Raw genomic sequence first — 19,854 nt, forward strand, 5'->3', positions numbered from 1 at the left:
CCAGCCAGGCGCCCAGATTTCTTATTTTTGAAGCACCTTTCTATTGATTTTTAGAAAATGTTTCCAGGGCCTCAGTCAGTAGGGCATGCGACCCTTTAATTCAGGGTACTGAGTTCAAGCCCCACGTTGGGGGTAGAGATTATTTAAATAAAAGAAGAAGGAGGAAGAGGAGGAGAAGGAAAATAAACAACGTCTTAGCGGATACAAGGCTTTCTTATGGGAATAGAGAAGTGGTGGTTGAGAATACTGGAAATGTGCTGAACGACAGGAAATACTATGTTATACATGGTATCTTTATTATTTGGCCTATGTTGCTACATATACATCACATTACATGTTACATATATATACACACATTGTACAAAGCTGTAATATTGTAACTGCAAAATTGTGTGCAGTTAATTATGTGAAACTACTTAATGTAACACATAACAGGTTACATACATAAAACATGGCATACGGTATAAAATGCTACAAAATATTACAAAACGGTTAATTCCGTTATATGAATTTTGCCTCAATGAAAATAAAGGGGAAGAAGAACTAAAGTAAAAGTGCCGTGAACTCCAGCCTTTAGCGGTGTCCCGTCATTGTGCTGCGGAGCCGGGTTAGCTCCGGACACCTCCGGACGCGCAGCCCCCGCCGCCGGGAACGTGCTCGGCGCGGCGCGGCGGGGCGGGGCCACACGGCCCCAGGGCCCGCCCCCGCTGCCGTCAAGCGGCCTCATAGCCCTTTACGACAGGCGGCGAAGAGCGGGCCGCCGTCGCTGGCTCGGTTTCGGGCGGGGGCGCGGGGCTCCTGGCTGCCGTCGCCGGGCCAGTTCGCTTCTCACTGAGACCCCCGGCTCCTGACCCCAGTAGCGGCTCGTCTGTGGCGAGAGAGCGGGGGCCGGCCCGGCCCTGGCCTGACCTGCGAGGTGACCTTGGTCGAGTCCCCTGCCGCCCGGAGCCCTTGTGGCACGGGCCTGTCAGAGACCCAGTTCTCCAGCGGTCGGGGACACAGACCTAGAGCGGCCCCACAGGCTGCCCTGTGGCAGGGGAAGCGCCGGGCCGCCTGGGGAGTGAGGAGCGGGGGAGATGCCCCTGAATGTGAAATGGCCGTTCCCCGCCGTGCCGCCGTTCACCTGGACTCTGGCCAGCAGCGTCGTCATGGGCCTGGTGGGCACCTACAGCTGCTTCTGGACCAGTGAGTGGGCCCAAAGCCGAGGCAGAGTAGGCCACGGCTCTCCACGCCCAGCCAGAGTTGGGGTTTGGGGTTGTGGGTGGGGGCCATTTTGGCTGGGGGCAGCCCTGGGACCCAGGGAGAATGAGGCCAAGACCTCTTCCCACAGTTCGTCTCTCCCTCCAGAGTACATGAACCACCTCACCGTCCACAACAAAGAGGTGCTGTACGAGCTCATCGAGAACCGAGGCCCAGCCACGCCCCTCATCACTGTCTCCAATCACCAGTCCTGCATGGATGACCCTCACCTCTGGGGTACCTGGCACCAGGGTTCTGGGCGTAGGGAGGCATGGCGAGAACCCGGGAGGGGGCCACACAAAAGCAGAACCAACTCACTTCTCACTGGGCTCTGTACATATCCCTGGCACTCCTGTTCCTGCGTGTCCTGCGCCGACGATGAAAATATGATTGGTGGCCCCTTCAGTGTCCTCTCAGAAAATGACTTGGTAAGGGCTTCAGAAATTCGGAGGGATCGAGGAAGTGAGGAAGCAGCTGCAGGGCAGTCTGATGGCTGCTTTACTTTGTAGCATCAGGCCTGTGGCACCCTCCATTCTCTAAACTGTGGATGGTCCCACAGAGTATTAAATCTGAGAACCATAGGGTATCTTGTCAACGAAGGTGTGGGCTAGAGGCTGGGAGACCCGTGTCCTGCTTCCAAGTTTGCCCCAGGCCGAGTGTGTATCCTTTAACCCGCCTCATTTGGGAGCCCACTTTGCCACCTAGAAGTTCCTGCTCTGCTGACTTCACAGGGAGCTGCTTGGCTCCAGTAACCCAGATGGCTGGGTAGAGGGGTGCCCAGAGCTTTTATTGATGAATTCGGGAGGTTAGACTGTTGTAGAGCTCATGGGAAGCTAGTTAGTCAAATCAGAGCCTTTCAGAGCTCACCCTGGCCACTGGGCATAGAAGGGCCTGTAGAGTGCCATAGGCAGACACCGGGGGACCAGGAGGGACCTTTTAGAGCCACTCAGTAACCTAGACTAGTGTGGTGGCAGCAACAGTGGAGGGAGAGGTATAGAACAAGAGGCAGTGGCAAAAGATACCTGGGGGTAGGCAGGCCAGATGTGGCGACTAATAAGGTATGGGTGAGGGTGGGAAAGAGGGAGGAGCCAGGGACAACGCAGGGTCCAGCCCCAGCGACTGAAAGATGCTGCCTTCAGCCATAGGGAAATGGTAGTGCTATTGCCTCTGTTCCTCATTCCCTGAAACCGGGTAACAGAAAAAGATGTTCCCTGGGGACTAGGCAAGCTGGGGCATGAAGACTTTCCTTCTCTAGGGATCCTGAAACTCCGCCACATCTGGAACCTGAAGTTGATGCGTTGGTGAGGAGGAATGGGCCCCTCGCAGTGGGCCTGGCAGGCCTCACCCGTCTCTGCCCAGATTTGCCCTCCTCCTGCTCTGCCCAGGAGGCGGCATCCAGCAGTACAGGCAGGGCACGGGGTGGGGTTCCGCAGGCTCTCCCGTGCCTCCTTTCCACACTGCCGACGATGTCAGGCATCATGTTGGGGGAGGGCAGGGAATTAGGGTGCAGGGGAGGCAGGGATGACTACATCTGTCCCTACTTCAGGACCCCTGCAGCTGCAGACATCTGCTTCACCAGAGAGCTGCACTCCCGCTTCTTCAGCTTGGGCAAGTGTGTGCCCGTGTGCCGAGGTGAGCTGGTCCTCCAAGAGGGGCTCGTGGGCGAGTGAATGCAGGGAGGCACTTCTGCAGCCTTCTCTGCTTTTCTTCGGAGCAGGGACTGGTGGTCAGTGCTTTTGCTTGAGCAGTCCTGGGAGTGGAGGGACCCTGCTGGGACAGCCTGGGCACAGAGGGGGCCAGCGGCCACTGAGCTGCTAGTGTGAGTCCCTGTTGCACTGCGTGGCTGCAGAGGTGGTACTGGCTGCCGCAGGAGCGAGGGCCTCGTGGAGAGCATGCATTTCCTGGGACTGCCTGAGGGCTGTGTGAACCTGGACTGTGGCATTAGAAGCCAAGGAGGCATTGTCCGCAGCTAAGAGACTCAGCAATGGGAGGGTGGCGTCATGGGTCTTCCGTGGTGGTGGCATGTGCTGGAAGCTGCAGCGTTTCAGAAAACAGGCTTGCGGGGTGAGGGTGTGACACTGAGGGCCTCAGGAGGTGGGGGCCGTTTTGATCAGATAAAGGGGTTTGGAGGAATTAAGCCGCTGGCCCAGGGTCATGGGGCGAGAGGTGGCAAAGCCAGGATTTGAATCCAGGTTGCTCTTTTGTCTGTGAAAGGACAATATTTTCTAGGCAAGAGTATGAAAGGAAAGGCATTCGAGACACAGGAAGTACATGCCAGGCCCTGAAAAGGTAAGCGATAAATGTAGAAAATGTAGGTTGCAGGCCAGCCAAATGTGAAGGTTCTGGAATAATCGTGTTAAGAATTTTGGACTCTATTCCGTCATCAGGGCAGTGATGTGCTTCCTTCTGTGGTTCAGAGAGAGAAACCATTCCTGCCGCAGCGTGGCTGGTGGGGGGAGGGGGAGCAGAGCTCGGTGGAGGCCGGGAGCCTGGGTAGGGGCTCGTTGGGTCATTCCAGCAGCAGCAGACCATCATAGCTGCGCCTCTGGAGGCCGCTGCGGACAGCTGGAGGCAGAGTAGACAGGACTTGTTGACAGACTGGGTGTGGGAAGGGGTAAGGAAAAGATAGCTTGAAGACAACGCTAGGTGACGTCTGATGACACTGAGCCACTGGGAGGATGGGACGGACGGTAAGCAGTGTGGGGGTTGAAGGGGAGGGGTGTTGTGTTTTGCACATGTTTCATTGGAGGAGCCTGTCGCCCGAGGAGGGCAGCGGTCCCAGAGGCAGTGGGATGTGCAGTTCTGGAGCTCAGAAGACTAGTAGGGACGTAGTAGGGACTCAGCGAATAACAGAGTTGCAGAAGTAGAGGAAGAGTGGCAGCGAGGGAGAGTGGACGGCCAGCAGGTGCTAGGACGGCAGCTTAGAGCGTGAACAGAGACACAGGCCACCGGGGCAGCAGGAAGCAGTGGCCAGGCAGGAAGGAAGCAAAGCAGGGCCCCTTGGCACTGGAGAAGTCTCCAGGGACCCTGGAGAAGCCATTTCTGTGAAGTGACAGCCACAGGAGCTGCCAGGGCCAGGAGGGAGTGGGGATAGCAGGGGTGTTCACCCCTCCCAGAAGGTCCGTCATGAAGAGGAAGAGGGAGGAGGCGGTAACCAAAGGGTGTCAGAGGTCAAGGGAGAGTTTCTTACTTCTGCTGGAGAAACGCAGTAAAGTAACCTCAAAAAAAATGAAGGGCTTTTAATGAAAAGCTGCAGCGCTCAGATCCTCACATCTGCTCTTTGGAGACAACAGCTTTGAGTGTTTTCACTTCTTGCTGCGTTCGAAGGCCACTTCATTTCTCCAAAACATGAGCAGAAGCTACGAGTGTTGCGGCTAGTGCCCGTGGCATCGTGTGATGGGAACTCTGTTCAGGTGCCTGATCTCAGGTCCTCCCTTCTGCGACCTCACACACAGGCTTTCTGTGTCCATGTCTTTTTTCTTAAGTTTTATGTATTTATTTTTTAAGTTCATTTATTTTTTTAATGGGGTGTCAAACTCATGACCCTGAGATCAGGAGTCACATGCTTTTCCGACTGAGCCACCCAGGCGCCCTCCACGTCACCTTTTTGTCTTGTTCTGCTTTTTGCTCTGCATCTAAGTTTTACTGTACGGTTAAAACCAGAAAACTGGGGGCACCTGGGTGGCTCGGTTAGTTAGGTGTCTGCCTTGGGCTCAGGTCATGATCCCAGGATCCTGGGATGGAGTCCCACATCGGGCTCCCTGCTCAGCGGGGAGCCTGCTCCTCCCTCTTCCTGCTGCTCCCTCTGCTTGTGCTCTCTCTCTCTGACAAATAAATAAATAAAAATTCTAAAAAATCTTAATTCTCAGCACCTTCAGTGAGAGAAAGTGGACAGGGACAAGCTATTTTTCAAACATACGTGACGTGGAGCAAAGATATAACAAATTGTGTTAAAGCAAAGGAAGTATCTGGCTTACTTGGCTTCTGTGTTCCAAAATACTCCATTTCCTTCCCAAGTACAGGCCTTATGAAGTATCAAAGTGATCTTGGACAAGCCATGCAGGTGAGCAGAAGTAGCATTTGTAGAAGCTAAATACTCATGTGTTGTGCCAAAATCATGGTAGTAGTATTTTTTCCCTTTATTTATTTAAAATTTCTCTCCTTTTTTAAAAAAAGATTTTAAGTATTTATTTGAGAGACAGAGAGAGAGATCACAGAGGCAGAGGGAGAAGCAGGCTCCCCACTGAGCAGAGAGCCCGATGTTGGGCTCGATCCCAGGACCCTGGGATCATGACCAGAGCCGAAGGCAGATTCTTTTTTTTTTTTTTTAAGATTTTATTTATTTGACAGAAAGAGAGAGAGAGATAGCAAGAGAGGGAACACAAGCACAGGGAGTGGGAGAGGGAGGAGCAAGCTTCCCACAGAGCAGGGAGCCCGATGCGAAGCTCGATCTTAGGACCCTGGGATCCTGACCTGAACTGAAGACAGACACTGAACTGACTGAGCCACCCAGATACCCCTCATTCATTCATTCATTCATTCATTTTTTTTAAGTAGGCTCCATGCACAGTGTGGGGCTTGAACTCATAACCCTGAGATCTCATCCTTTTTTAAGACTCAGGAATTTTCTGTGTGTGTAGCTGCGTATACACCACATCTTTCTTCATTCATGTATCCTAAAATTTTATTAAATTCATTTATTCTAATAACTTTTTGGTGGAGCCTTTAGAGTTTTCTATGGATAGTATCCTATCACCTACAAATAGAGATAGCTTAACTCCTTCCTCATCAAAATGGATGCCTCTTATTTCTTTTTCTTTTCTTTTTTTTAAAGACTATTTATTTGAAAGAGTGAGGGAAAGCAAGAGAGAGGGAGAAGGAGAAGCAGACTCCCCATGGAGCAGAGAGCTTGATGTGGGGCTTGACCCAGGATGCTGAGACCATGACCTGAGCTGAAGGCAGAGGCTTAACCCACTGAGCCACGTAGACACCCCTCATTTCTTTTTCTGGTCTGATCACCGAGGCTAGGATTTGTAGTACAATGTTGAATAAAAACGGCAAGAGTGGACATCCTTGTCTTCTTCCTAACCTTAGAGGAAAATCTGTTTTTCTGCATTGAGCATGATGTCAGCTGTGGTCTGTCATAGGTGGCCTTTATTATGTTATGTTCTCTCTAAACCCTCTTTGTAGGGGTGCCTGGGGGGCTCAGTTGGTTAAGCGTCTGCCTTCAGCTTAGGTCATGATCCCAGGGTCCTGGGATCAAGCCCCACATCGGACTCCCTGCTCAGCAGAGAGCCTGCTTCTCCCTCCCCCTCTGCCGTTCCCTTGCTTGTGTGCTCTTTCTCTCTTTCTCTGTCAAATAAATAAAATCTTTAAAAAAATAGAAAAAAGTAAACCCATTTTGTTGAGAATTTTTATCATGAACAGATGTTGAATTTTGTCAAAATGCTTTTTCTGGGGGTGCCTGGGTGGCTCAGTTGTTAAGCATCTGCCCTCTGCCTTCAGCTCAGGTCATGATCCCAGGGTCCTGGGATCCATCCCTGCATCGGACTCCTTGCTCAGCAGGAAGCCTGCTTCTCCTTGTCCCACTGCCCCTGCTTGTGCTCCCTCTTTCGCTGTGTCTCTCTCTGTCATAAATAAATAACAATCTTTTTAAAAAATGCTTTTTCTGCATCTATTATGATTACATGATTGTCACCCTTCGTTTTGTTAGCGGGGTCACTAGCATTGATTCACAGATACTGAACCATCCTTCCATCCCTGGAATAAATCCCACTCCATGGTGGTGAATAATCCTTCTAACGTGTTGTTGGATTCAGTTTGCTAATACTTCGTTGATGGTTTATGCGTCTGTGTTCATAGGGCTATTGTCCTGTAGTCCTGTCTTGTCCTCTTTTTTTTGTAATGTCTTTGGTTTTGGTATCAAGCTGATGCTGGCCTCACAGAACGTATTTGGAACCCTTCCTTCCTCTTCCTTTTTTGGAATAGTTTGAGAAGAATAAATATTACCTCTTCTTTAAATGTTTGGCAGAATTCACCTGTGAAGCCATCTGGTCCTGGACTTTGTTTGTCGGGAGTTTTTGTTTTTGTTTTTTAAGATTTTATTTATTTATTTGACAGACAGAGATCACAAGTAAGCAGAGAGGCATGCAGAGAGAGAGGGTGGAAGCAGGCTCCCCGCTGAGCAGAGAGCTCGATGCGGGGCTCGACCCCAGGACCCTGGGATCATGACCTGAGCCGAAGGCAGCGGCTTAACCCCCTGAGCCACTCAGGTGCCCCTGTTGGGAGTTTTTTGATGACCGATTCAAATAATCATTCACTAGTAGTTGGCCTGTTCGGCTTTTCTGTTTCTTCCCGATTCCGTGTTGAGTGTGTATCTCTCTCTTTCAGGTTGTCCAACTTTTTGTCGTGTAATTTTTCACGCTACTCTTGCGGTCCTTGGTGGATCTGTGGTACCAGTCGTTCGTTCTCCTCTTTTCTTGCTGAGTTTAGCTAGAGGTTTATCAATTTTATCTTTTCAAAGACCCAGCTCTTGGTTCCATTGATTTTTTTTTAGTCTATTTCATTTATTTCCACTCTGATGTAATTATTATTTCCTTCTTCTACTAACTTTGGGCTTTGTTCTTTTTCTAGTTCTTCTGGGTGTGAGGTTAGATCAAGGTTTTTCATGTTTCTTGAAGTAGGCACGAGCCACTCTGCATTTCCTTCTTAGAACCGCTGGCAGTGTCCCAGAGCTTGAGGAGCCTTGTAGTTTAGCATGATTTGCATTTCAAGCTGGATGGCGCTGTTGTACCAGTGAGGTTTGGTGGAGATGGACGGGGCGCTCCGAAGCCCCCTCCTACCAGGGAAAGCTGTGCCATGGAGGGGAAGCGCTGCTCTCCTGAAGCCCTGAGAAGCCACCGGGACTGGCTGCTCCTCAACTCCAGCCCCTGCGGGAGCTGCTGGGTGAGGTTCCCACTGGGTTGGCTTTAGTTCAGCCTCCTGGACGGCTCTCTAGCACCTTCTAAACACTCGGCCTTGCAGAGAACAGGTTAAAAACCCATTTCCTGGTGCACTGACTTGAGATAGCCCCAGTGTCTGTCTCCTCATCTTTATGGTGTGTCTCTCCCTCCTTGACGAGGTCACCCATCACTGTCCACTCCACGGGCACGGTAGAGGTTCTGGCCGCGGGGTCACAGCGCGTCCCCACGGGGCTTCCAGCTGAAGGCCAGTGCATAGCGTTGGGCACCCATATCTGCGCTGTTGCTCACTGCCAGGCCCCCCGGGCTCAGTGTCAGGGTCTCCAGGTGTCTCCACAGTGGGTGCTGTTAGCCTTGGGGGCACTTAAACCCCCATTTTTTCAGACTAGCAAGTTTGACTTTTTCCCGGCTCTCAGTGACACCACATGTCGCATCAACGTTCTCCCTTTCCCAAGAGGCTTCAATAATGACAGTCTAGTTTCTGGGGGAGCCCCATGAGGGGCGAAGGGATCAGCCGGGAGGGAGGGATGGTGGAGGCTGAGGGCTCAGGCGGGGCTGGGAGGCCTGCGAAGAGTAGCTGTGATGACTGTCCAGCCAAGACCGCAGGAAAGGGTCGCTGTGTGGGGTCTGAGGCCCCAGTGAGGCTGGAAATCACGAACAGACTTGGTTTGCTCCTGCAGTGCCCTCAGGGCCAGGGGTGGCAGACGGTAGGCTCGCCCCAGGGGTGGTGCACCCCAAGGAGAAAGGCTGCAAAAGCTGAAGGGGGGCCAGGCCGGCAGGGAGCAGAGCCGGCAGGCCAGTCTGTGAGGGCGCACAGCGCCGGTGTCCGAGGCGCAGCGGGCGGGGCTGCGTGGGACCGGCGGGCAGAAGGTGGGCTTGGAGGCCACTGGAGGAGTTGCCAGCTTGGAACTTCATTTGGAGGCAGTTGGAGACAGTGATGCTGCCTTGTCCATGACGGGTACTTGGAGGGTTAGAGGTTACCATTGAACAAACGCCATCATGGGCCCCAGGGAAACCTTGGCTGAGTCCCCAGGGACAGTGATTGGAGGGTGTCTGCGTGGCCGGTGCAGTGGGGATGACGGTGTCCTTGAGCTGCCAAGGCAAGGAGGGCGCCCTGGCAGAATGACAACCGACGGCGTGGCCTTTTCCCTGCAGGAGACGGCGTCTACCAGAAGGGAATGGACTTCATTCTGGATAAGCTCAACCATGGGGACTGGGTGCACATCTTCCCAGAAGGTCAGTGGCGCTGGCGGGGTTGCGCACACCCCCAGCTTCCCAGCCTCACCCCTGTCCTGTCTCTCAACAGGGAAGGTGAACATGAGCTCCGAGTTCCTGCGCTTTAAGTGGGGTAGGCGTGGGGCAGGCGCTGCTGCCCGGCGGCCTGGGATGGGCGAATGGGCGGTGCCGGGGTGGGGGGCAGCGCCGGCACAAGGGCTCGCCTTGCAGAGGAGCCAGACCAGGGCAGTTGGTCTTAATTGGAGGTGGGCAGCGGTGGTTTTGCCGTAGGCTGGCACCGAAACTCTGCTTGTGCCAACGTTGCTGTCTCTCCCCGGGGCAGGAATCGGACGCCTGATTGCCGAGTGTCATCTCAACCCCGTCATCCTGCCACTGTGGCATGTTGGTGAGCATCCCTCTCGGGCCGAGGCTGCAGCCTGGGGGTGAGGCCAGGGAAGGGGGTGCTTCCATAGGTTTGGGGAGAGTTCCACTGGGTGGCAGGGAGAGGGACCCCGGGGTGGAGGGGGCTGGGGCTGCCCTGCTCCACCCCATGCCTGCTTCCCGGCCTCTGTCCATTGTGCTGCAGGAATGAATGATGTCCTCCCTAACAGCCCGCCCTACTTCCCCCGTTTTGGACAGGTGGGTACGGGCTGCTGGCCTTCGTCTGTCTGTCTTGCCTGCCATCTGCCTCTTGTCTCCCACTTAGCACCACTGAGGCCAGATGCAGCTTCAGCAGGGGGACCGAGTGGAACAGAGAGAGAGGGAGTTCCTGGCATCGAGGCCGGTAGAAGGACAGCAAGAGGAACCAGGCCGGGTGGGGGGAACCCTGGGGTCTAAGCAGGACAGGACATCTGCAGCGGGGCCTGCAGGACTTGAATGTCTCTCAGCCTGACCACCTCGTTTGATTTTATTTTATTATTTTTTTAAAGATTTTATTTATTTATTTGACAGACAGAGATCACAAGTAGGCAGAGAGGCAGGCAGAGAGAGAGAGAAGGAAGCAGGCTCCCCGCCACGGAGAGAACCCGATGTGGGTCTCGATCCCAGGACCCCGGGATCATGACCTGAGCTGAAGGCAGAGGCTTTAACCCTCTGAGCCACCCAGGCGCCCTTATTTTATTTTTTAAAAGATTTTGTTTATTTGACAGAGAGTGAGCGAGAGCAGGAACACAAGCAGGGGGAGTGGGAGAGGGAGAAGCAGGCTCCCCGCTGAACAGGGAGCCCGATGTGGGACTTGATTCCAAGACCCTGGGATCATGACCCGAGCCGAAGGCAGAGGCTTTAACCCACTGAGCCACCCAGGCATCCCCACACACAACCTTGTTTTAAAGAGGGAGCGTGGCCATGAGGGAGCGCACAGCAAGTTAGGGGCAGGACTTAGCTTCTGGCCCTCTGGGCTGGTTGGGCCACGGCTTGTTTCTGTCACCCGCCGGTGGCTGCTCTCCCTGCAGAAAATCACGGTGCTGATCGGGAAGCCCTTCAGTGCTCTGCCTGTGCTCGAACGGCTCCGGGCTGAGAACAAGTCGGCTGTGAGTTGCCTTTCTCCCCGGCGCCTCCCCCACCCGCCTGCCCCGGGCTACCCTGTGGCTGGCGTGGCCTCTCCTGGCACCCTCAGCCTCCCAGGGCCCCGGGCCAAACTGCCCAAGGCCCGCAGGCGAGCCCCCGTCCTTCTCCTCAGGTGGAGATGCGCAAAGCTCTGACCGACTTCATTCAGGAAGAATTTCAGCACCTGAAGACCCAGGCGGAGCAGCTGCACAAGCACCTGCAGCCCGGGAGGTAGACGTCAGCCTGCCACAGGCCTGCCAGCTCCTGTCCCCCGCCTGCTCCCTCTGGCCTCCAGGCCCGGGAAAGAGGCAGCTCCGACCTAGGACCCAGCCGCCTGCTCTCAGTGCTGCCTTTGGGTCCTTGCACGGCACAGGGCTCACCTGGGGGATGGACTGACGTTTTGAGGTCACATACGTTTTTTTAGACAGATGTGTACATAAGCCCTGGCAGGTGTCCTGTCCTCGTTGGCGAGCATTCCCCCCCGCTCTGAGCCGTTTCAGTGGAAGGAAGCGTTTGAGCTGCTCTTCCCACTCGGGCACGAAAGAAAGGAGAAACTTTGGCGGGGCTCCTCTCTTGCCTCCAGGTGTCCCCTTCCAGCGCTGGCATCAGGACGGAGGGGACTTGAAGGGGGACAGGTGGCCAGGCCGGAACTCTGGGTAGCGGTCCCTGAGGCCCTTGGCCTGGTCTTTTCCCACCTGCCCCGATCTGGGAGCTGCTCACCACCTCCTCAGAGACGGCCGCCAGCCTCATCTTCCTTCTGCCCGCACTTTCCATAGGCGTGGGGTCCTCGGGCAGGGCCCAGCCCTGGGCTGCAGGCGGACGAGCCGCCTTTTGCCAGAAGCGGAGCCCCGCTGAACAGAGCCTGCGGCAAGGGGCTGAGACCCTGTCCCTTGCCCGTGTGCCCGGGCCCACCAGCTGCTCTGTCTTCCACCTCCCTGGCATCCCTTGAGTCCCATGGGACCTGGGTTTTCATGTTTTGTAACCAATAAAGCATCTGTGTTGTGTTTTACCTCTGGCTTCTTCACGGGTGGGGTCGTGAGGTGGCTGCTGGACAGGAAGGCTGGACCCTTAGAGCAACAAGGGCCCTTGAGCACACCAAGCTCTCACTGTAAACTTCAGTCATTATTGGGGCGCATGGGTTGCTCAGTTGGTTGTGTCCAACCTTTTTAAGATTTTATTTATTTGACAGCATGCGAGTATACACGTGCACACATGGGGAGCGACAGGCAGAAGGAGAGGGAGAAGCAGGCTCCCTGTGGAGCCGGGACCCCAATGTGGGGCTCAATCCCAGGACTCTGGGATCATCACCTGAGCTGAAGGCAGACGCTTCACCAACAGAGCCACCCAGGCATCCCTAAAACTCTTGATCTCAGTTCCGGTCTTGATCGCAGGGTTGTGAGTTCAAGCTCTGTGTTGGGCTCCATGATGGACTTGGAGCCTACTTGGAAAAAAAACAAAAAACAAAAAACCTCAGTCATTAGCTGTAATGCCCATAACAAACTAGCAAAAGTACGGATTAATCTTATTTTGTAAAGGAGGCACAGTGAGCCTAACGGACTTGATTCAAAACCCAAATCCAGTAAGGTAGGGAGAAGCAGAGAGCAATTCCGTCTACCCCAAGCTGGTTCCCGGGAGGGACGATATCTCCAAAGGGCCCAGCAAGCCACTGTGAGCAGCACACACTGTGATGCGAGGTGAGGGAGGCCTCCTTGGCTGAGCTCGAGGCCCTTGGTCGGAGCACAGGCTGGGCTGGTGGTGCTCCTGGAGGAAGCAGAAGCAAGCCCTCTAGAGCGAAGTGAGCTCCGCCTAGGTCTCTAGTCCATCCATGAGTTAAGATCGCCCCAGAAGACCACAAAGATCACCAGACATGAAGAGATGAAGCCCCAGCCTGCACAAAGCCCTGGATTCGGCAGGGAGTCAGACCATGGAGAGTAATAGAAATGTGCAATGAAGGAAAGATGGAACCACGAGAGTGAGCCAGTGCAAAGAGAAGATCAAAGATGACCAGGACTGTAACTGCATGACTCTGTAACTACTTCCAAATAAAAGTGTTTAAAAGTAAGCAGAAGGGGGAAACTCACCTGGGGGGGGGGCACAGAGTGTTGGCCAATTTGCAGTTGCAGGTCCAGATGTGATATCACTTCCCCCACATACACCCATTCTAACAAACAACTACAGATATTTACTGTATAGATGCTGTAATTCGATTTTTTCGTATTATTTTTAGAGTAGTTTTATGTTCACAGCAAAATCTGGCTTGTCCTGGGATGGTGAAATCCACAAATACCATTCACTGTATTAACTGTGTAAACCAGGAAACCCATAGGGCTATTTCAGTAGATACAGAATATGCATTTGACAAAATACTCATAACTTTAAAACATTTTAAGCAAACTACAGGGAACTTCTAAAAAAAAGATTTATTTGACAGAGGTAGGGGAGGAGGAGAGGGAGAGAGAGAATCTTAACCAGGCTCTACACCCAGCGTGGAGCCTGGTGCAGGGCTCCATCTCACAACCTTTTGATCATGACCTGAGCCAAAATCCTGAGTTGGCTGCTTAACCGACTGAGCCACCCAGGTGCCCCAAAGGGAACTTTCTTTCTTTCTCTCTCTCTTTTTTAAAAAAGATGTTATTTATTTATTTGACAGAGATCACAGGTAGGCAGAGAGGCAGGCAGAGAGAGAAAAAAGGAAGCAGGCTCCCCGCTGAGCAGAGAGTCCGATGTGGGGCTCCATCCCAGGACCCTGGGATCATGACCTGAGCCAAAGGCAGAGGCCTAATGCACTGAGCCACCCAGGTGCCCCCCAAAGGGAACTTTCTTAATCTGAAAGAGTCTATCTACCAAAAAACCTTTCCTTAATCTGATAGGAATCACCTATAAAAATAACTAGAGTAAATATTATTTTTGATGTTGAACTTTTTTTTTAAAGATTTTATTTGACAGACTGAGATCACAAGTAGGCAGAGAGGCAGGCAGAGAGAGAGGAGGAAGCAGGCTTCCCGTGGAGCAGAGAGCCCAATGCGGGGCTCGATCCCAGGACCCTGGGATCATGACCTGAGCTGAAGGCAGAGGCTTTAACCCACTGAGCCACCCAGGTGCCCCTTGATATTGAACTTTTAAAAACTTTGAGGATGTTTGATGATACCAGTGGTATCAGAGCAGTAAGACAAGAAAGGAAATCAAAGGAATAATGATTGTAAAGAAAGAAAGAAAACATTCATTATTTTCTGATTGTAAGATAGTCTACACAGAAAACCCAAATGAATTTATAATTTTTTTGAAATAGGGACTTAGAAAGTCTCCCAGCTATAAAATCAGTGTGTAGAAGCATCAATTGTGTTTCTGTACACACAGCAGCGACAAAGAATTACAAAATATAATTGAAAACAAGGCACCATTTACAGAAGCTAGAGGGTATCTAGAAATCAATCTGACAAAATATGTGGAAGACTCCTATAAGGAAAATCTACTTTTTTTTTTAAGATTTTGTTTTTTAATGGAATCTCTACCCCCAATGAGGGGCTTGAGCACATGACCCCAAGATCAAGATTCTCATGGTCTACTGACAGAGGCAGCCAGGTACCCCCCATATGAGGAAAATCTTTTTTCCTAGTTTCTTTTTTAAAAATTAAAAAAATTAAAATTTTCTTTTTTTTTAGATTTATTTATTTAACATACAGAGAGAGATCATAGGTAGGTAGAGAGGCAGGCAGAGAGAGAGGGGGAAGCAGGCTCCCCGCGGAGCAGAGAGCCCGATGTGGGGCTCGATCCCAGGACCCTGAGACCAGGACCTGAGCTGAAGGCAGAGGCTTAAGCTTCTGAGCCACCCAGGCACCCCTTTTTTTTCCTAGTTTTATTTTTGTTTATTTTGAGAGAGAGAGAGTGTGTGTGTGTGTGTGAATGCAAGGGGGAAGGGGCAGAGAGAGAGAGAGGGAGAGAGAGAGAATCCCAAGCAGGCTCCTTACTGTGTATGGAGCTTGACTTGGGGCTCAATCTCACCATCCTGAGATCATGACCTGAGCCGAAATCAAGAGTTGAATTCTTACCAGTTGAGCCACCCAGGCGCCCTATATGAGGAAAATCTGAACACTTTGTTGAAAGACATTAAAGAAGACCTGAGTCAATAAAGATCCCAAGCTCATGAACAGGAAGATCTGAGAATAATGAAGATGTCAGTTCTCTGGAACTGAGCTATTGAATATATAGATTAGGGGTGGTCGGGGGGCTCAGTCGGGGAAGTGTCCACCTTCAGCTCAGGTTGTGATCCCAGGGTGCTGGGGTTGAGCCCCATGTCAGGCTTTGCGCTCAGCGTAGAGTCTGCTAGAAGCTCTCTCTCCCTCTGTCCCTCTGCCCCTTCCCCACCCCGCCCCACACTCTTTCTAATAAATAAATCTTTAAAAAAATAAAAATAGGGGCACCTGGGTGGCTCAGTGGGTTAAGCCTCTGCCTTCAGCTTGGGTCATGATCTCAGGGTCCTGGGATCGAGCCCTGCATCGGGCTCTTTGCTCAGCAGGGAGCCTGCTCCCCCCCCCCGCCTGCCTCTGCCTGCTTGTGATCTCTGTCTGTCAAATAAATAAATAAAATCTTTAGAAAAAATAAAGTAAATAAATACATTAGATTAGGGCTCGCTCTAAGGAATGCAGCATGACCTCATCGTAGCTAATTCCATTTGCCAAGAGCCTATTTCCGAATAAGGTCACGTTCTGAGGGTCCAGGTGGCCGTGAATTTCCTGGGACATTATCCAACCCAGCACATATACCCTAGGACCTGGAAAGTCCCCACCTAGTAATGCACACCACAGGACATATCCGCGATCATTGGCAGCACCGTCGGCCACACTAAGCAAAGTGGGAGACCACTCAAATGTCCTTCGCCAGCGGAATGGCTCACTGGCCGGCAGAATATTTATCTAGAGGATATTGCCGTCATATTCAGAGACGCATACTTAATGGGTACCAGCGTCTGAATGTTGGTGTCCACCCCCAACCGCCATCAGATTCCCGTGTTGAAATCTGGAGCCGTCATCACTGGGATTAGCGCCTCCTGACAGGCCCCAGAGAGCTCCACCCCCTGCCTCCCGGCAAAGATACAATGCAGGGTTTGCAACCTGCACGGCGGGGGGGGGGGGCCCTCACCCCACCCCACGGCACCCTGATCTTGGACTTCCAGCCTCCAGAGCTGTGAGCAAGTAATTTTTTTCTTTTTTATTATTATTTTTAAAATCTCTGCTGTTGATAATGACCCAGTCTGCAGTAGTTTGTTCAAACAGCTGCAACAAATTAATGCAGTTGGTAAGATCGTAAGAACCGAAGTGCTGATCACAGCAGTTAGGTTCACGGTCACTTTGGGGGACGTGAGAGGGAGGCGATCAGCGAGGACTGAGAGGGGACTCGGGGGTATATACGTTTGAATTCTTAAACTGGACGATGCCAAGGGAGCGTTTTGGTTTGCTTTGTCTTGAGCCCTTTTCCATCTTTTCGGCCAGCTTGTGGGTCCGGCCTGCAGAGGCAAGTGGGGAGTGTGCGGGGGAGGCGACCCTGCGAAGCGCTGTGCCGCGGTCTGGGCGAGTGGCCCTGGCTGTGGCTTCCATCCTGCTGGGGGGGTCGCACTGGGGGTGACTGGGAATTCGGGAGTGAGGTGGCGGCCCCCTTCCTCTCATTCTCACAGCAAACTCAGCACAGGGCTCAAGGTTTGTGCAGCAGTGTTCCAGGGCTGCCGACAGGTTCATTTCCAGGGGGTCGAAAGACTCCCACAGTGGCCATGGCAGTCTTCTGGTCCCCGGATCACAGCTGTGCTGGGGGCCTCCGTAAATCTGGCCCTTCCAGGTCCTCTCCTGCCTGGCGATGGGCAAGGAGAATGGCTCTTAAGGGAAGGAGGAGCCCGAATAATTGTGGACAACGGTGCTGTCTACCAGGCACCTGGACATTTTGCATTCATAGGTCATGAAGGACCTCACGGCAGAAAGACTGGGAACAGCAGGAAGCGGCCCCGCGCGGGCCCGTGAGAGAAAGAAGCCCACAGCTGTGGCAGGCTGGCACACTGGACGGTGACGCAGTGGGACAAAGCTACCTGTGCCCCCACGCAGGACTCCAGGCAGGATGGCGCCATTCCGTCGAGCTCAAGTACAAGGAGACTAAGCCCTAGACTGTTCGTGGGCACATAAGGAAGTGGTCGACCCACTAAGAAAAACCGGAGAATGGCAAGCGTCAGATTCAGGCTTGTGATGACTTCTGTGCCTCCCTCCCGGCCCCGTCTCTCCCGCTTTCCGACATACATCACCCCGTGTCGTGACTTACTGCCCCGTATCTCCCCAGATCAGACTGTGAACTCGGGGTGGGGGGCGAGTCTGACCCAGCTCCTGGCCCATAGCAAGTGCTTGAGGAAGCCTGGACTGCTGACAGCTCAGAGAGGAATAAAAGCAGCCACGGTTTCCCCACTAAGGATGAAAGCATTTCAGCGAGACTACTGGCCAGCAAAATCACACTTGAGAGAAAGCCTTTGCCTTTAAACTTGATTTAAACTGTGCTTTTGAGTTCTTCAGTTTGCCCGTGGCCACTGGCTCCTCTTGTCATTCTGTCACCTTCTCCTGGTCCCCAGGACATCCATCCCTGCCCTTGATCCCTTCTCCTCCTTTGTGTGGCACTGTCAGAGAACCTCCCTCCCAAAACGTGTGCCTTGCTGGGTCTGTCCGGGGCCTGGAGGACTTTGCCTACACTAGGATGCCATTTAGGGTCCTTGTTTCTTTCCCCATGGGGCACCAGCCCAGGCAGGCTCTCCAGGACTTTGGTGAGTGACTGAATGAGGGCTCGCAAGCCCAGGGCTGTGGTGGGCTGGTCTCCCCCTTTCCCTACTTCCGGCTGCCCCAGCTCTGGCTCCACCTTCTCAGTACAATTGCTCCCAGGGTCCCTGCCCCCAACCTGCCATCACACCACCTGGTGGTCGTGGGTAATCCCCAGTTCCACCTAGGTTGGTCCCAGACCAGCGAGGCACCAGCCTCTGATTTCTCTAGCCTTCTCTCTCTGCCTCTCCATGATTCTGGCCAGGCTCCTGTCATTTCTCTCCCAGAGAGGCGACAGCCTCCTGTGGTCTCTCCTAGCATTCTTATCCCCTCCAGCCTGCTCTGCCTTCCCACAGCCAGATCAGCCCTTTAGAATAATGACCCGATCATGGCACCAGGACTTCAAACCCCTCTGGGGTTTCTGGGGCTAGAGTAAGCTCCAGTGCAAACCTCTCCCCACAGCTGGCCTGGACATTGCCACTTGGGGGCCCCACAACACCCCAAATATAACTGTTCCCAACTGACTTTATCTCTCAATCCCCAACTCAGAGAGACCCAAGAGCCACCTTTGGACACTGTTTTCCTCAACCATGTCCTGTCAAGCCCACCTCTTCTCCCCAGGCAGAACTGCCCCTGTCCTAGTCTGAGCCACATTTGGGACCACCACAGCCACAATCTCTTTGAAGCAGGTTCTCGGACAAACAGAAGCAATCAGTGAGCTGTCAGCCTCTCGGGGCTGAGCAGCAGTCATGGTGCACACCGTGAGGGGCTCAGCATCCAGCCCTCCTGCGTGGCCTTCCTGCGCTGCCTCAGGAGCGCCACATGCAAACTGAATTCGCTAAGCACAGGCACGGCCCTGGGTGTGGTGCTTTGCTTCAGCAGCCTCCTGGCTTGAGTTCCAAATGTCCCGGTGTCTAAGGGGCAGGGGCGGTGGCCACAGTGGCTGGATGTAGTGTCCCGGTGTCCAGTCATAGCCGCCCAACTTCCTGCAACTACAAATGGCAGGTCTGGTGCTCAGCTGACTCTTTCTTTTTTTTTTTTTTTTAAAGATTTTATTTATTTATTTGAGAGAGAGAGAGAGAGAGAGCATGAGAGGGGGAAGGTCAGAGGGAGAAGCAGACTCCCCATGAAGCTGGCAGCCCGATGTGGGACTCCATCCTGGGACTCTGGGATCATGACCTGAGCCAAAGGCAGTCGCCCAATGACTGAGCCACCCCGGCACCCCGCTCAGCTGAGTATTTCTGTTGAATGGATCCCTCAAAGGGAAATTGCTTGGTTACAGGTCAGATGCATTTTCCCGTTTGTTAGATGCTGCCAAATTATCCCCCTAAAATGTTCTACCAACCAATCCTCTTACCACTGTGTAGGGGAGACTCTACTTCCTAACACCCTTACCGACAATGGGCATTATCAAACTTTCTTCTTTCTATATATTTTTTAAAAGATTTTATTTATTTATTTGACAGACAGATCACAAATACACAGAGAGGCAGGCAGAGAGAGAGGGGGAAGCAGGCTCCCCGCTGAACAGAAAGCCTGATGCAGGGCTTGATCCCAGGACCCTGAGATCATGACCTGAGCTGAAGGCAGAGGCTTCAACCCACTGAGCCACCCAGGCACCCCTCTTTCTATATTTTTATCAAGAAAAATGTCAAACATCCAGTGTATCAGTTTTCTTGGGCTGTTGTAACAGAAATCTCTTCTTTCCCGGTTCTGGAGGCTAGAAGTCCAAAATCAAGGTATGGGTGGGTGCACGCTCCCTCTGAAAGCCCTCGAGAAGAATCCTTTCTGCCTCTTCCAGCTGCTGGCAGGGCCAGGGATTCCTTGCCTGGCTGCTGCAGAAGTCTGTTTCCAGGGGTGCCTGGGTGGCTCAGTGGGTTAAGCCTCTGCCTTTGGCTCAGGTCATGATCTCAGGGTCCTGGGATCAAGTCCCGCATTGGGCTTTCTGCTCAGCAGGGAGCCTGCTTCCCCCTCTGTCTCTGCCTGCCTCTCTGCCTACTTGTGATCTCTCTCTCTGTCAAATAAATAAATAAATAAATCTTCAAAAAAAAAAGTCTGTTTCCATTGTCACATGGCCTTCTTCCAGGTGCCCAAACCTTCCTCTTCTTATAAGG

The 19,854-nt window shown here is 52.8% G+C and overlaps 1 protein-coding gene across 2 annotated transcripts; it reads left to right on the forward strand.

The window, feature by feature from the left end:
- Positions 1-1,066: 1,066 nt before the first annotated feature.
- TAZ (tafazzin) lies at positions 1,067-11,967 on the forward strand. 2 transcript variants are annotated; one of them, XM_032846335.1, is made up of 11 exons: positions 1,067-1,185; positions 1,348-1,476; positions 2,495-2,540; positions 2,786-2,871; positions 9,354-9,434; positions 9,505-9,546; positions 9,757-9,819; positions 10,000-10,052; positions 10,865-10,942; positions 11,092-11,189; positions 11,735-11,967. In XM_032846335.1, exons 1-11 carry the CDS (start codon positions 1,077-1,079, stop codon positions 11,811-11,813), a joined length of 864 nt encoding a protein of 287 aa, XP_032702226.1. In that variant the 5' UTR covers positions 1,067-1,076; the 3' UTR covers positions 11,814-11,967. The 2 variants fall into 2 exon arrangements, with proteins under 2 accessions (XP_032702226.1, XP_032702227.1); XM_032846336.1 differs by lacking the exon at positions 11,735-11,967 and having other exon boundaries at positions 11,092-11,432.
- The last annotated feature ends 7,887 nt before the right edge of the window (positions 11,968-19,854 follow it).

Source organism: Lontra canadensis, unplaced genomic scaffold, assembly GCF_010015895.1.
Source record: "Lontra canadensis isolate GAN:19392208 unplaced genomic scaffold, GSC_riverotter_1.0 scaffold174, whole genome shotgun sequence".
In the NCBI taxonomy this organism is placed as follows: Eukaryota; Metazoa; Chordata; class Mammalia; order Carnivora; family Mustelidae; genus Lontra; species Lontra canadensis.